Below are 17,442 nucleotides of genomic sequence, written 5' to 3'. Positions count from 1 at the left end.
ATGTGAATCACTGCACCCCTTTAAAGTAGTCAGACAGGACATAGTTAATAAAATATGACCTATCAAGCTTTGTTACATTCACGAATGAGCAGAGGGGCACTGCTGGGGGGACTCCTACTGCGAGGAAATGAAACTCGTAGCATTTCTAAGGCCCATTTTGGCAATATTTAAAGCCCCTCCTGTAAGAATCAAAAAATTGTTAAACTTTGTATTAGGCAACATAATTGCCTTGGCAGAATAACCTGCCACATCATAGTTGATGCAACTTTCAGTTGACAATACTTTTTTTTTTTTTTTTTTTTTTTTTAACAATCCAATTAAATCACCCCACTGAGAGTCAGAATAACAGCATTAGAATGGCATGTTTCACTTTAAAGGTACTTTTTATTGTCCCCTATTGGATACATTTGTCGTGGTTGAGAAAACTGCTGCAACATCAACCTACAAAAACAGATTCACAATTACAAAATCATCTGAAAATTTCATAAAATGATAAAAAATGATGAACTTACACATGTCTGCAACAGCAGACAACACTGAATTACATTTCACTTGTGTCCTGTTTGTTAAAAACAGGCCAATGAATCAAAAAAAGGATTAACCTTTAAATTAATTAATTTCTCCAGCAATGTATGTGCTTATTTGGTCGAGTCATGTTAAACGCAGAACTAAAATCAATAAAACCAGCCTAGCATAGGCAATCAGACTTTCCAGATGCTTCAAAACAAGGTGCATTAGTGTAGAAATATAGCATTATTAGTACTGATTACTCTTGAAACTGATAGTGATCTAAGGATGGCTCCACATGCCTAGGCAGCTCTTCTATAATAAACTTTTCCATTGATTTCATGACTTTATGTGTCACAGGATTATAATCATTGTTTTCCTAAGGACAGTAAATTTTAGGAGTTGGAATTATAATAGATTTTCCCAAAAGCTCTGGGAATACTGACAAGCTCTGCATCATGGCAGATGGCCAGCATTCCAGCAGGACTGAGTTGGATGAACATCTTCTTTTCTTCTGCAATATCAGATATTTCGACAAAGATTGAGTGGCATTTCCAAACTTTGTCTTCAGATTATTGTAGATTTGGGCTATTGTGGACTCTGAATACTGATGTGTTTTGTTATTTTGTTCCACTAAGACAGTAGAAATAACCTCTGTCACTCTTGCTCTCTTTTACCATGTTCCTCTGTGAGGCGGAAGCAGTGCCGGCCCGAGCCTTTTGGGGGCCCTAAGCCGAATTTGATTTGGGGGCCCCCTCCCACCACGCGGAGTCACCTGTTTGTCGATTATTGACACAAATGTCACGCTATAATGTTACATTATAAATTAATATAATGAGGTTATGTATTAGTACAAAATAAATACTTAATAAAAAATAGATACTTAAATAAAAAGTTTTAACTTTTCTTTTTACTCTTTTACTAACTGTTTGAAACTTCTGAAAACAAACTGTCACAAAACATATAAAATAAATTATTTGCAAAATATCCTCTAACGTTTTGCAACACTGCAGTTTGAATGATGTATGAACATGACAGAGTATGTTTTTATGTTTCCACTGTTCGATCGCGCCCGCGCCTCACACACACACGCACACACACACACATCCCAGCATTGCAATCTTGACATTGCAGCCTGTTCATTATAGCCGTAATAAAATATAATAATAAAATAGTCAACCTAACATATAAAAATTACACTGCTCTGTTTAAATAGTCAGTTGTACAATTCGTCCATTCAGGTATGCACCGCTCCACTGTGATGTTTCCAAGCACATTTTTGCGCGTGTGAAGAGGATGATTTTCCGTCGATATTGGAACGTGAGTGAAGTACAGAGAAGCCTATAATAAAGAATAGTTTACCATCCAAATACATTGCGAATGTTGAAACATTTTGATTCTATTGAGAGAGATACGTGAGCCCAATGCCGCTTAATTTCACTTTCGCTTTAAATTATTTCGTTTTGGCTTGTTTATAGTTATTTTTTTACTCTTGTTCTGTTCAGAATATTATTAAATTTAAAGGATAAATTCATTGATTTAAATGTAAATCATCAACCATTGATCAAATCAGATTTTTGTGATGTATGGCTTAACATTACCGTGACTTTACGCACGAATTTTCTATGCATGCGAGGTTATGCGCATGACTCAAACAGGCAGACACAGCAGCAAACATCATGAAATCAGAATTTTCTTGTCTTGAATTAGTCATTAATTCATTCATTTATGTCACTTGTTTAAGTTAATTAATATGTAAAAAAAAAAAAAAAAAAACTAGATTGTCGATTGGGGGCCCCCTGGTGGCCCCTAAGCAGTCGCTTAGTTCGCTAATGCCTCGGGACGGCTCTGGGCGGAAGCATGATGCTTGCAGAGAGGAAGATGCGCCTCCGTCTCAAAAAATGGCACAGGAAATAGAAACATCAATGTTTAGCTCACTGGATTCATTGAAGAGAATAATGGAAGTTACAGAGGTAAGGGGCAAATTCAAAGATATAAATGTATGTGTTTTTGTGTATACACCACCTGCGAAAATAATAATGAGAGATAATAATGAGAGAGATGGTGAGGAACACGAAGCATCAAGTGACAGCCTTATTCATCTGACTTTGTTTGCGATAACCTCATTTTGTTGTGGGCCATGGACACAAAGGAGACTGAATAAGACTTCGCGGAAACTCTCATTCGAAAGACAATTCCATTGAACTGAAACACAGTAGGCTACTCATTCATTCTGCTGCAGGAAATCTGAGCGGATACCATGTTAGTCAGACCTCGAGTAGCCTACAGTTTTGGCGTTAAAATACAGGACGTATCATTCATTCATCCTGCTGACGTCTCTTTTTGAAGGCTGCGTCCTCCGGAGGTCGCGTTTGTCGGCAGCATTTGTCATAAAGAATGTCTTATTTCACAACAGTAACCATTATACAATACAGTGTAGGGACAGACCCAAGAACTAGTGCTGATGAAAGCAGACTGCGTCGCCTAGCTGCGTCAGGGGAAAAAGCTGACAGCCGATGTCAGCTGGCATGCGCGATCTGCACTGCGCCTGCATGTAAAAGATACTGTCTATTTCTTTCGGCAGATATATTCGTCTATATTCGTCATTCAAAAATGGAAACCGACGCTGCAGGGCAGGCTCTAGATACACAAACCGCAAACAAAGCAGTGCGTGCTTAACGTTACCATTTTGAATATCAATCTTGCTAAACACTTTCTTTATTCCACTCCTCTTGTGTTAATATTGAAATAATCGCCAAGGAACACTCAGGTAAGATGACGTAACATTAAAACAGCCTTCTATCTGTACTGTTTTGACTTCTTTGCTCGCAGTTTTGCTATTATTCTCGTGCACTGGTTCACTAAGCCGAACAGCCAATCAGAGTTCTCTCTCTCACCGACGGCCCGGTACATCTGAAAAACTACTTGCCCGACGGCCGATCGTCGGCTTAGTGTGTCCCAGGCTTATGACTTAAAGCAAAGTTGCTGCTATAGGTAACGCTGCACCTGATCGGAAATTGTAGATAAAGGAAGATGAGCAGCCTCAGTTTATCGGCGTGAAGTTCGAGTCACTGGTGGCAAACCGCTAATGCGGATGTAACTGCAGCCTCTGCGTCTGTCGCTAGAGCTCCTATTGAGATCAGAGGAGTGAGGTTTACTCGACACAGCAACTAACTTACTAGCTGGCCTCCGTTACACGGATAATGATGAATCTGGAGGACCATGATGCTATCAAGCCGCATTGCGTACGTAAGATACAAAAAATAAAAAAAATTAGAAAATCATATGTCATGTAAGGAGATCTGATGAGTGTAAATCTTTTAACAATCTAGGTTAAAGGGTGTGTTCCAATTTTGTATTTGAGTTGGTTTTATACATTTTCTGGATATGTGTATTTCCTTCTAGCCTGTGTTAGATTTAAAATGTGGTATCTGAGCAAAAATAACTAAAATACATTCACCTTGAATAGTTAAGTAAGGGTTGTCATTATTCCTTTTTCAAAAAAAAAAGTTTTCTAATATTAATATCACATTTTGAGCTGTTTTTTTTAGGGTTCCTCCATTCGACCTAAAAAAAGTCCCTAAAAGTAAACTTATAAAGTAGGCTTTTAGTATGAATATGTTAGACTTAGGGTTATCTATAGGCTAATATGCTCCAAACCAATGACAAATTTAGCATTTAGAAGATATAAGCATTCAAAACTTACACTCTCTCACTTCCACCAATATATCAATGATTTTGATGACAAAAACCTAAAGTGTCCTGCCCCAAAGAAGATGCTGAAGCTGCTGCTGAAATCGGTCACTTGTTCACAGTATTACTTTTTTATATAGTTAATGGCGCATAGCTCACTATATAGGGGATAGGAAATGATTCAGACATTGTAAATATGCTTTCCATTGGGGCGAATGAAGTCTGGTTTCGTATTTGTGTCATGCGATGCGCCGCAGTGCACACAGTCTGCTCTGGTCCAGAGACACGATAGCACAGAGAGGATCATATGCACATGCAAAACGTGTTCATCATAGAAGAGGTGTGTTCAAGTCATTGGGTTAATAATTTGCATTATTAATCCATCTTAAATGCATTACATCGTTGACCCATCTGCAGTCAGTCATGAAGGGATATCTGGAATGTTATTCTTGAGCCACATGACATGCAGCCAACATTTCAGTAATGTAACACAACCATATTCAGCTTATTTAATTATTTAATATTTAATATAATATATTGAGAAATAAAAGAGAGAAGCACAAAGTGCAGTTCATCCGGTCATTGGTGAACTTTAAATTTAAAAGAACACTTTAATGATTTCTTGTTAATTTGTAAAACTACTGAATTAAAACATTTGCTAAAAAAAAAAAAAAAAAAACTGCCCAAACTATAAAATTCCACTGATGCCTTGTTTATTTCAATATAATGCCCCTTTTTCGGCTTACAGTGCTATGAACTATGAACCTGTCATCTGAAACTGGTAAATTATTTATTATGAAGTATCATTTTCTCGCCCTCATGTTGTTCCAACCCGTATAAGTTTCTTTCTTCTGTTGAACACAAATGAAAGAAATTTTGAAGGATGTTGGCAGCTAGACAATTAGTGTCACTCATTGACTTATATTTTAGGAAACACAAATGAAAGTCAGTGGGTGAACTGTCTAGTTACCAACATTCTTTAAAATATCTTCTTTTGAGTTCAACTCATACAGGTTTGGAAAAACATGAGGGTGAGTAAATGAGGACAGATACTATAACTTTAAGCTTCTTTTGTTTATAATGTTTCAGGTCTTAAGTCAAGTTAAGAACTGTTGATCTGATGTAACCAGTTTGGTAATATAGTCCAACTGCTAAACGGTTTTGCTACGCAAATTCTCTTGCTCAATTTCCCTTAATGTACAGTTTTTTTCCCACGCAGTGTTGAAGATTATGCAAAAAAGAAGCCGTTTAACAGGTTAAATTGTATTTGATATGTGCTCTGTCCTTGACATGAAATTGGGCTTGTGATTACAGTTATGATCATTGTTAATTTTTAACTACTCACACACTTTGGTATTTAGCAAATAGGTTGCATGACTTTTAATTCATGTCTTGATATGGGCTTGAAAGATTTGATATTTGTGCAGAGTAGACAAAAGTTAGGATTACATAGTGTTAGTGGATGAGTGATCGTGCACAAAAGACTAATTAAATAAGTCAAATTGGAAAAAATAATTCGCTCCAGTGGGATTTTGATCTCCATTTCTTCTCCATTTCATCCAAAAATGAAAATTCTTTCATTACTCCCTCATGTCGTTCTAAACCCGTAAGACTTTTGTTCATCTTCTAAACACAAATGAAGATCTTTTTGATGAAATCTGAGATCTCTCCATAGACATCTACGCAACTGATAATTTGGCGCTTCAAAACTTTCATAAAGAGATCGTAAAACTATGAATTGAGCGGTTTCGTCCAAAAATTTTCTGAAGAGACATGTTTGCTTTTTATGATAAACAGATATAATTTACGCTTTTATTCACATATAAACACTCATCAACCCACACACCAGTTGTGGTAAACTGAATCTCAAGCATATTTGCTTGACGTGCGAGAAGCAATGAGGTTCATTCTTGTGTTACGGAGCACGTTTGAGCTTCAGCAAGAACCAATGATGTTCATTCTCATTTAGTTTTACAACCACTTAATGAACATTTTGAAGTGTCAAAGTGTCAGTTGCGTAGCTGTCAATAAAGGAACAGAAAGCTCATTAAAAAGATCTTAATTTGTGTTCCGAAGATGAACGAAAGTCTTAAGGGTTTAGAACGACATGAGGGTGAGTCATTATGACAGAGTTTTAATTTTTGGGTGAAATACATTTTTGGGTGAACCAAGTACCAATATTTACTTTTACTTTTTTTTTGTAATTATTTTAAAGTAATTGTTTACTTAGGCTACTCAATTAAGGTAATGGTAGTTGCATTCAGTTAGGCCTATCCAAAGAATTAGGCTACCATTTAAGTCTTTCCCCATATTTCTTCTAATGTGAAATGGAACCATTTTCTCTGAATATTTCACATTTGCACTGGGATTACATAATTATTTTATTATTAATTAAATTATAAAGTCTGAACTCTGAAGGAAGGAGTGAATAACGTATTTTCAGAATATTACATTTTAACAGTAAAACAGTGTGCAGTGCGGTTAAGACCAGTCTATGGTTAAGACGTGCCTTTTGGGCGGGCACTTTCAGACCACAACTCTATGGGAGGAGTGGAGTGCATTCATGTAACAGCATTCAGACTGTCAGAAATTACTTGTCCATTCAATGCTAGTAGCCTCCGTTGATTTGTTTCCTATTGCTTGTTATTACGCTGTAGGCTACGTGACGTCCTTTTGTTTACTTTGCAGAGTGAATCACCCGACTGCCGTCGGTAAAAACTTCAGTCAACAACGGGAGAGGATTCAACGGAGTTATAATGTCTAATGAGAAATCGAAGTTAACTTATTTGATAACTGGAGGATGCGGTTTTCTTGGACAGCACCTGTTAAGAGTTTTGTTGGAGAAGGAAGAAAATATCAAAGAGATCAGGCTTTTCGATAAAACCGTTTACCCTAATCTACAAAGTCACAGTACAGGTAAGAAACACATGGAACAAACTGTGTTTATTGCGAGCTTATGAGTTCCCAAAATGGTTTGAATATTGATAAGTTATATAGCCTACTAATTTGTTGAATAGGCTATACGTTTATGGTTGTGTCTCCCACCTAGGCCTTGATGTTAACTATATACATCACGCTATTTTTGTCATGTTTTTAAAGTAATTAACATGTTTATCACATCTCAAATTATGCATTGCGTTTTATAATATTCGATAATGGGAATTAAATTTTAAACATTTTTGGATTAATATGACAGATTCATCTTGCTGAGCATTTAAAGCTAGCCTTTTTACTGTAGCAATCTTGATTGGGAATGACACAGGCTAAATAAAAATGTTATATTCACAAAATATTTACCTTGATTGTTCTTTATTTTCATCACCATACATCACATTTCATCTTAAACTGGCACAATGCTTCAACAGTGTCAGTTTAAGATGAAATGGGATGTATGATGAAGAAAATAAAGAACAATCAATATTAAATATTTTGTTGGTAACCAAGTAGGCTACACACAACTAAACATTTATGTTTGTGTTGGAAATTAAGCCACAAATCGAAAGGGGGCTAGTGGAAATATATTTGGGAAATAAATACATTTCTAATTCTAATACTCTAAATATTGAATGTATGTATATTCTTCCTTTAGATGATCATAGTTTAAAAAAATGTAGTAATTTATAGATTGTTTTTGACATTCGTGATGAGCACAGTATAGGGTGTAGTTTCCGCAAGTGTCCAGGGAAACATCTGTTGTTTTTTATGACTCCAATAATGGGAAAGAACGTTGACAAGACTGAGGAAATGGAAATGTTCATTCATGTCATTGTGTAGCCTATATTACTGGCTTGGTTAAGTTGTTGAGGTCAAGGCCACACCATATCACTTTCATCCAGTCCAGTGTCTTCTTCTCACCTTCCCTGCCCCATGAATCTGATGTCCTGCTGTACAAAGGGGATATTATTCAGTGTATTGACCAACCCCCACTGATCATGTTAAAATGGAGAAATGGATCTCTTTGTAGCTCTGCTTAGCTGAAGCACAGTGTACTTTTGCAGTATATCATTATGCAACGCCTGCCTGAGAAATAGATGCATGAAGCATGTTGGATTTTGAATTTAGTTAGCTGCTTCTAATTTATGTCAAATGTTTTCTATGAACCAGAGTTTCTTGGCTCTTTCAACAAGTAGATCTCATACATTACAGTGTCCGTTGTCCTGCCTTAATGTATTCTACTCCTCACATATTTTGCTAGTTTTTATCCCAGGGGCTATGGGGGAAAGATTGCATTACTTCCACAAAGATGCTTGGAATTGACAACAGTTTAACATGTGGTCAAAGTCTAAATGGCAACAGAAAGACGTTAGATAACCATTTGTTATCAGAACTGAACATTGACCTACTTGGCTCTGTGAAATAGTAGGGAGGTTTTTTTTTTTTTGTAAGTGACTGATTTTATATAAACTTTGTGACTGCTTGCAAAGATTTTGTTCATAGACAGTCTTTATATATGTTCTTTATAATGTTTTATCATAAAGCTCAATTAATCAACATCACCCAGATACAAGGGACTGTAGGAAACTCAGAATGGAAGACCAGGAGACTTGGTTCTTTCTTCAGCAGGATACTTAATTGAGAACACGAGTCGCAGCTGCAGTCATCAAGTCTGAATAAGGGAACTTTACATGGTCTCTTATAGGCATTCAGTGGGCAGTCCTTAAAGGTGCTGACAGTCCTTAAAAGTGTTGACCTTACACACAGCCTTAGAGATGACCACTAAATCTAATCATCTAAAGACAATAGAGGCAATAACCCCCAACTGGAGAAAATGGTACCCCCCCCCCCCCCCCCCAAATTGTATAAACAACACATGGTCACAGGAACTAAGACTATGTAAACATTCACACATGGTTCAACTCTCAGTGGGGAGATCTTCCCTTCAATGGAAACTATATTGAATCTAATCAGTAAATGGATGCCATCATGTTCACCTTGAATGCCCAATACAGTGTAGTCCACCTTAGTTTTTCATGTGATGTTATGTAAGGAAGTAGGATCAGCAGATCTTAAACATATTCTTAAATTTGTAATCCTACAGGACACTAGAGACATGTTTATTTGAACATCTTTGCATGGCACAGAGGCAATTACAGGTTGTTCCAGTCACATAAATTATTGTTTGTCCTGTGTAGCTAAAGAGTTTGTCATTCTTTGGAGATGTTAAATGCATAAGTGTAAAAGCAATTGAAAAATTCAGCTATCAGAGAGATGCTACAGCAGATCCAGAGGCAATATTTCTTTGCAGAACAGTGATGAAGGGCTGGTCTTTGTTAGAAAAATAGAGTGAGAAAGGGAACAATGTATGTTGTTTACAAGGAAGAGGGTGCTGCTCCCACCAGACAGATGGAGTTTATTGTTTATTTCCTGTTCTCAATAATTGCATCATTGTAATCAAGAATTTAACTCAGAATCCTAAAAATGCATCAGGAAGCTTCCTAAGGTAATAGAGATAATAGGATTCTTAGAGATAATAGGATGCAACAAAGTGACCTTGTCATCAGCTGTCAACCAACACACCCACACACTCCCTCATTTACTAGAATAAATAAAGCACGCACACACTTTGTTTTGTACGAGGAAAACAGAAATGTCAGTAGATTTAGTACTATAGAAATCTTTTTATTGTATAAAATATTGGTTACACCTTATTTTAGTGTCCTTGTTACAGTGTAATTATACATTTAAGTACTGTAATTTAACTGTAATAGGCTGTTGGCGGAGCACTACTGTTATTTTTGAAGGTTTACCACTGAAGTCACCCTGTAGTCCTCAAATGTACTGTATGCTTGGGTGGATGAAGGTTTCTCTTCTGCGAAGCTGTAGAGAATCTAGATAAAATGCCTTTTTTATAGACATTCATGCCTTTTATTAAAACACTAACAAACCATTTGCCTTTTAACAAGGTATCTTCTCTCTTTTATTCGCAGAACATGTGAAGGTGGTGGTGGTGCAGGGGGATATAACAAATTATGAGAGCGTGCGTGATGCCTTTCAGGGAGCAGACCTGGTTATCCACGCAGCTAGTTTGGTTGATGTGTGGTATAAAGTCCCTGAAAAGGCCATCTATGCTGTCAATGTACAAGGTGAGTGAAGAATAAGATTGAGGAACAAACGGAGATGGATAGTAATGACTTCACTGTAGAAGTGATGCCAATGTTTTGCACTTTGAACGGGTTTAGGAGAACACTGAATGTTGCCAGCTTTGAAGATGGACTGCTGTTTAAAAGTTTAGGGTTGGTAATGTCTGTTCAAATGTATGCTCACAAGGCTGCATTTATTGTAACAAACATATAGTAAAAAGCAGAATATTGTGAAATAATATTACACTTATGTTTAATGGAATATATTTTTGTCAAATCTGAATTTTCAGTTTCATAACTCCATTCTTCAGTGTCACATGATCCTTCAGAAATCATCACACTTTTGTATTATTATCAATGTTGAAACCAGTTGTGCTGCTTAATGTTTTCTTGGAAACCATGATAGATTTTCTTTTGTAACTATGCAAGCCTTTACTGTCACGTTTTATTTCATGCATCTTTGCTGAATAAATATTCATATCTTTTTAAAATATCTTCTAGACCCCAAACTTTTAAACAGTAGTGTTTTTTTTTTTCTTTTTTTTCAGTGGGTGTTATGTAGGTTTTGGTTTCTCCCACAGTTTTCCTTTGGTGACATTTCCAGTAACATTTAAAATTTACGATCTGTTTGGTCCGGAAATGCATCATTTACTCATCTCTCACACACAAGGCGAGAATTTACATCGTTTTCTTTCTAAAAAGGAAGTGAGCATAATAGGCATGTGCTTTTTAGCTAGTCCACAGCCCTCATGCTAGGCTGGACAGATCATGTTGCTATGAGAAATAGAGCGTATGCAGTTACTGACATCTCATTAAGCTCATCAGAAACATCAAACTCTCCATTTACAAACATTACATAAAGATGTCTGATGTTGGAATTCATTCAGCATCACCATTTGCATGAGTGAAAACATGTCTATATTATCAGATACAGTGTTTTTAATTTTGACTGTTTGTGGTAGACCTTACTGGTTTTAATGTTCCTAACATATGTTTAGGCCTGTGTCAGTTTAGCACTCATTGATATAGACAAACCCAGAAGATACAGATAAAAACAAGAGCAAGAGATGATAAATGTGCTGTCGTACTGGAATGTTCCATTTGTTTGGATCCTGCCCTACCATATAATTTGATCCTTTATCTCAGATCTACATTCCGCATTAATTTCCCAGGTGTCTCCTCTTTAAATGCTATTGAAAGCATCTGGATACTTAAAAGCCATCTGCACAATTGTTTACCTTTATTTTTCCACTGTCACTTATCACTAAATACCTGATACTTCAGAAAGCATTTACATAGCTGATGGATTTCTCGTTCAGACTATCTGATGCTTCCAAGTGCATGAAAGCAATACTTGGAATTTAGGGATTGTGTCCTCAGTTCCAGCTTCCAGTCTGGTTGATGTCAGTGTAAGCAACACAAACAGATTTGTTTTAGCTCCTTCATTTGTTTTATTACAGCAGTAGTGTTCCTTTTTTCTTCACCCCTTAGTTGTTATAAATGTATTTTTAATTAATGCTTTTTCTTTCTGGGTGCTATTTTCCATCAGGGACGGAGAATGTAATAAATGCCTGTGTAGAAATCGGTATTCAGAATTTGATCTATACAAGCTCCATGGAGGTGGTTGGTCCAAATGTAAAAGGAGATACATTCATCAGGTAAGTGTATTAATTTAAATATTTTTTTATATGTAAGAAGACTTTACATAGTGTTGTGTGTTCAGATTCAAAATATTCACTGGAATAAAAGGAGTTTAAAGGGTTTGGGTGTAATGGAGAGAATGTCTGGGAGACTGAAGGGGAGGAAGGGTTTGCACATGCTGAATGCATTCTGGAATGACAGCAGAATTCCAAATGTTTTCAACATTCCATCTTGAAATATCTGTCAAGCTGAATAATTACAGGCCACAGTTGTGACGGGCACAGTTTGGGAATGCTATTTACACTTTTTTTAACATTTAAAAAGTAAAGGTCTGTATCTCTGCCACTGCGTTTTTTCTACTGGTCACCTGAAGCAAGTGACGCTTGCATGTCTCAAAACACTTGTGGCGTTGTGCATCGTGTTCTTTGTGTATTGTGTTCTAGTGGTAGGAATTCTGAAAGTAGCAATTGCCAGCTCTGTAATTAGTCAGCCCAGATGGAATCTTATGTTTCTCCCACATGTTCTGTGTTGATTTTGCAGGAAACGTATGAATTCTGCTTGAAAACATGTTAGAATGTGAGCTGAGAGTAATAAAGACGGATGTAAAAGTAAAACGGATCGTGGTTTGGCCTAGTAATCAACCAAACTCAAAGAAAAATGTGTCATGCAGTCTTATCAGAGACCCAAATGACAAATTTAGGATGACTTTTAAGTGCCACAAAGGTTTTTAACTAAAGTCTTGCCACCAACTTCAAATAAAAAAGCACACAGAGAAAACCTTGAAGTCTTTCCTTCACTGTCATGTGCTAGAAACATTAATGTTTTCCTGAGTGACTAACACGCATACAGTATATACAGATCATCAGTTCTGAGATATTTTCATTCAAACATACACATATTCACACATCAATTAAATTATTTAAAAGCAACAAGATTATATTTCAGCAATATTTCTCTCTCCCTCTTTCCCTCCACATTTGCATGCCTTTCGAAGGTCACGAAAATAATGAATGTTTTTGCTGGAAAATGTGAGCTGCCATAGAGAACTATCCACAGAAGAAAGATAAAAACTATCTTCATAACCTCTTTGGAAAGCAGCATTGCACAAAAGATTTGTGTTGTTGCAATATCTGTGTTTCTCTCACATTACAGAATATTAAAAGCTAAAATGCAACAAACTATTTCTATAAATAATTGTGACTAATTACAAACCCCAACTCAAACCCAAAGTTATACCTAGGTAAAATGTTTGAGTTAGGTTTGGGTTTGTTATTAAAGGTGCATTGTGTAATATTTAGGAGGATCTGTTCAGAAATGCTATTTCATGTACATAACTATGTTTTCAGTGGTGTATAAAGACCTTACTTAATGAACCGTTATGTTTTTAGAATGAGCCATTTCTATCTACATACACCGCGGGTCCCCTTACGTTGAAATGCGCCGACATGTTTGTACAGTAGCCCTTAACGGACAAACGTTTCGTCACTATGTTGTACTTTGTGCAAAGAAGCTAGCTGAAGTCAGCGAACTGACACAGTGATGAACAAGTAACAATAATATTCGCAATAACATCGTTTTACTGAATAATTAAGTAAACCTAATTTCTTAATTTATCTTTGTAAAGAAACCTCATTGCTTAACTGGCTACTCTCTGCTGTCTCAGACGACGACATCTTCCTGTCGGCCACCGTAACTTCTGTTGGTTGCAATTTGCAACCTCACCACTAGATGCCACTAAAAATTACACAGTGCACCTTTAAGTGTTTCATTTCACCAAAAATCTCATTTTATATGTGCAACACTCACTGTGCAATGAATGTTTCAGCCATCCTCAGGATGTAGCGTCATTTTGTGCTTGCACACACATTCCATCTGTGCAAGCTGTAAGAATGCATCTGTGTCTACTCATTCAGAGAGAGTATACAAAGAGAGCGAGCATTATGGGGATGAGTTTGGTCTTATAGTTTGACAGTATTGGCCGGGTCGTGCCACATAATTTTAGTTTCAGACTGAGTTGAGGCTTCAACTTAATGCCTATGTAGCTCTGCTACCTATTACTTAACAACATTTAAAAAAAAATCTCAGACTTTAACTCTTTGTGTTCTTCTTCCTTGACACAGAGGGAATGAGGATACTCCATATAATATATTCCATGAGATGCCCTACCCAAAGACCAAAGCTGCAGCTGAGAAAATGGTGCTGGAAGCCAATGGCACAAAGGTACTACACAATCCAACAATAATCACACACAGATTTAGAAATGACCTTGGCTTTAATCACTTAGACAAGTCACAATCACCATTTACAAACACACTGATTAAAAACAGGCACGGATACATTTTCCTATCTTTAATTCACATGTAGGAAGTTACAGTATGTTTACACGACAATGATGTGCTAAAAACGGAAAGGTTTTTTCTTTGTACAGATGACAACGTTATCAAAACGATCCCCGTTGATAACGCTGTATTATGCATGCCAGATGTAGTTGGCGATTTCACTTTGTTAAGAAAGTCCAATGCACAAATGACATAATCTATCATTTTTTTGTCCGATTTTCATTCTAAAGATTGATAATACTGTATTATTACTTTGTCTTCTGGGTAAATTTCCTCTTCACAAAACCAGAACCATTCACTGTAATCCCAATTTTAGAATGTTCCCCTCTGATATAAAGTTCCCTTTTTGCTTCCTCTAAGAAAATATCAAAACCTTTGAACACAAAGGCTTCGAAAACATATATCGTCCTTGAGTCTGTTGTAAGGAACCTTTCATTTTTCATGATGTCAAAATGTTATACTGTTAAATGTTATAATGTCCGTATCAACTTTTATGCAAGTAATTAATGTCATTTAAAAAATATTTTTTTAACGCAAGTTTTCTACTTAGTACTTGCATATGTTATATTCAGGAGGATGTACAAATATCACCCAAAACTTTATTAAAATCTACTAACATTTTGATGGAATTGAAACTCTTACTTCTCAATCACATTTTAGTTGCTATTTTCCAACTTTGCACAATACTGCACCCTCCCAAACCCATGGGAAACAATCAACACATAGCACTCATGCTGAAATCCGTAAATCACTGTATGTTTTGCTATCACGCCTTTGCTCTTGGTGTTTCAGCGTGCCATGCGTTTACTGGCGTTGACTATAAATCTTCATAACATTGTTGGTGTGTCTTCTGCATCTGAGTGATTTGTTAGGTAATGGAAAGATCATTTGTTTGCTATTCTGCTGCAAAAAAGTGATTGATTTCTTTCTCTCCCCTTTCTCCCGCTCTCCATGATTAGGTAAAGGGAGGGAACATTCTCTACACGTGCTGTCTGCGGCCAACGGGTATCTATGGGGAACAACACCAGCTCATGAAGGACTTCTACCAGAACGGGGTCCGTACAGGTGGTTGGGTGATCAGAGGAGTTCCACGGGACACGGAGCACGGACGGGTCTATGCAGGTTAACCAACAGACTCTTGCTTCTGTGTGTGATGAGTCTGATTTACCATAAACACAGTAACTACGGCAATAGGGGAACTGAGAAAAAAGAATGGAATCTTCATTGATTTGATGTCACTTTATACACTCCCTTTTTTCTGAATCACAGGAGAGATCACAGTCAAAACATTGTGATGTCACAGATTCACAATTATGATGATCCCTTTCCTAAAAACTCTGCTATTTTTGTGTGTAAAGACACATTTATACTGTGAAAAATAAAAGTCTTATAAACAAGTCTTAAATATCGCCTGGAAAATATTCAGCAGTATTAATGATAATATTTATCTTTTTGCAGCCATTAGATTACATTTAGTTAGATAAACCTCAAGCAAAACAAACCATGGCTGTCAGTGGAATCAGTTAATTGTGATAAATCTCATGATTTTTGTCCAGTCTTTGGAAAGCAGAATGAAATAATACCTAATTTAGTACATTTTAACTTTATTTTATTTGATATAATAACACATTTCTTTATTTTAGACTATTTTTCTCCTAACTTTTTTGTGTTCCCCCTAGACCTCTTGACTATATTAAATGAGTAGGAAAAATGTCAGTGCCTACATAGAACGTGACTGTATCTGTGCTGTTTATATATTCATTTGCTTGAGTTGGAATGATAGACTCCGCAGCGTAATCTCTTAAATACCTCGGATGTGTTTTTTTGCACGCAGGTAATGTGGCCTGGATGCACCTGCTAGCAGCACGTGCTCTGCGGGAACACCCCGATCGGCTGGGCGGGGAGTTTTATTTCTGCTACGATGACTCTCCATACAAGAGCTACGAAGACTTCAACATGCAGTTCCTGTCGACCTTCAACTTTCGCCCGTTGCCCGTGCCAGTGTGGGTGCTGTGGTTCATAGCGTGGATGAACGACCTGATGCGCTGGCTCCTCAAGCCGTTCTACAACTACACACCACTGCTTAATGGATACACACTCGCTGTGGCCCGCACATCCTTCACTGTCTGCACAGACAAAGCGTTTCGTCACTTTCAGTACCGACCGCTCTACAGCTGGGAGCAGTGCCTGGCCCGTACGCAGAGCTGGGTCAACACGTTCCCTTTAGAAACCAGCACTAAGGACACCTAACAGCTGCTTTAATATCATGAGGATAGGTTTAATTAGCACATCTGTGACCAAATACGAAAGTATGGTTTTGAGCAATGACCTCTCATCTAATGATGGACAGCACACATATTTTTTTAAATGTTGTACTGCAGTATTTAGTATGTGCTTTGCATTAAGTACATTTGATCATTAAATGTACCTCTTAATCATATAATTACAGTTGTGATGATCTGTCAGACATATAGATGAATGAAAAGTCATGCTATTATTGACATTATTATTAACAGCTGGGATAAACTTTACAAGCACTTTCATGCAAAATGCACAACTGAAGCTGTTTTGTTTGTAATCTCGCACTGCCAAAACATGTATTCTTTTGATCAAGTCTTTGAGCTGAATATATTTAATGTATCAAATATAATGTGTTATAAAATCCACAACATAAACTTGTATATTTATACATCTTTGTTCTTTATAAAAAAAATATTTAATTAAAATATATGGAAAATATTTAGATTTAAATACATTGTATTGTTTTCTCTACTCACCATTGAGATACTTATGTATCTGTGTAATTTTGAAGAGAAAAATAAAACTATGGCTGTCAAATAAATATTTTTATACCGTCCAGTCTTTACAAAGCAGAAATTTGGAATAACTCATTTTAATTCATTTTATTATTGTTATTATTTATTTTGTCATTTCTACAAAATGTTTCTCAGAAATGTTCCAACCCCCCCTAGCAATCTTGGCTTTATTAAATTAATTAAATGGAAATACATAAACATAATGATGTGCTGTTTAAATTGCTTCATGAAGTTGAATCACTTGTTTTTGTTACCTAGGCTATATGTAGCTCAATGGCAGTAAAGACTTCCAGACTTCCTTTTTTTCGTTAAAGAATCATTCCAGTGACTCACAATAACCACCCTCATTCTCCAGAAACTCAGGTT

At 36.5% G+C, this 17,442-nt stretch overlaps 1 protein-coding gene across 3 annotated transcripts; it reads left to right on the top strand.

Annotated features, from left to right (window-relative positions):
* The first annotated feature begins 2,312 nt into the window (after window positions 1–2,312).
* hsd3b7 (hydroxy-delta-5-steroid dehydrogenase, 3 beta- and steroid delta-isomerase) lies at window positions 2,313–17,095 on the top strand. 3 transcript variants are annotated; one of them, XM_081362414.1, is made up of 7 exons: window positions 2,313–2,480; window positions 6,889–7,116; window positions 10,128–10,283; window positions 11,830–11,938; window positions 14,042–14,141; window positions 15,220–15,382; window positions 16,095–17,095. In XM_081362414.1, exons 2-7 carry the CDS (start codon window positions 6,957–6,959, stop codon window positions 16,508–16,510), a joined length of 1,104 nt encoding a protein of 367 aa, XP_081218540.1. In that variant the 5' UTR covers window positions 2,313–2,480; window positions 6,889–6,956; the 3' UTR covers window positions 16,511–17,095. The 3 variants fall into 3 exon arrangements, with proteins under 3 accessions (XP_081218540.1, XP_081218541.1, XP_081218539.1); XM_081362415.1 differs by lacking the exon at window positions 2,313–2,480 and adding an exon at window positions 3,100–3,277; XM_081362413.1 differs by lacking the exon at window positions 2,313–2,480 and having other exon boundaries at window positions 6,742–7,116.
* The last annotated feature ends 347 nt before the right edge of the window (window positions 17,096–17,442 follow it).

Source organism: Scardinius erythrophthalmus (assembly GCF_964197995.2).
Source record: "Scardinius erythrophthalmus genome assembly, chromosome: 1".
Lineage (NCBI taxonomy): Eukaryota > Metazoa > Chordata > Actinopteri > Cypriniformes > Leuciscidae > Scardinius > Scardinius erythrophthalmus.
The sequence above is the reverse complement of the archived record's forward strand: the minus strand, read 5'-3'. Positions and strand labels throughout refer to the sequence as shown.

What these genes read in the sequence shown, in the direction of transcription:
- hsd3b7 (XM_081362414.1), top strand. Translation starts at nt 6,957, where the DNA reads ATGTCTAATGAGAAATCGAAGTTAACTTATTTGATAACTGGAGGATGC. An exon ending in CTATGCTGTCAATGTACAAG is followed by an intron (nt 10,284 to 11,829) that starts GTGAGTGAAGAA and finishes ATTTTCCATCAG; the next exon opens with GGACGGAGAATGTAATAAAT. An exon ending in AAAGGAGATACATTCATCAG is followed by an intron (nt 11,939 to 14,041) that starts GTAAGTGTATTA and finishes TCCTTGACACAG; the next exon opens with AGGGAATGAGGATACTCCAT.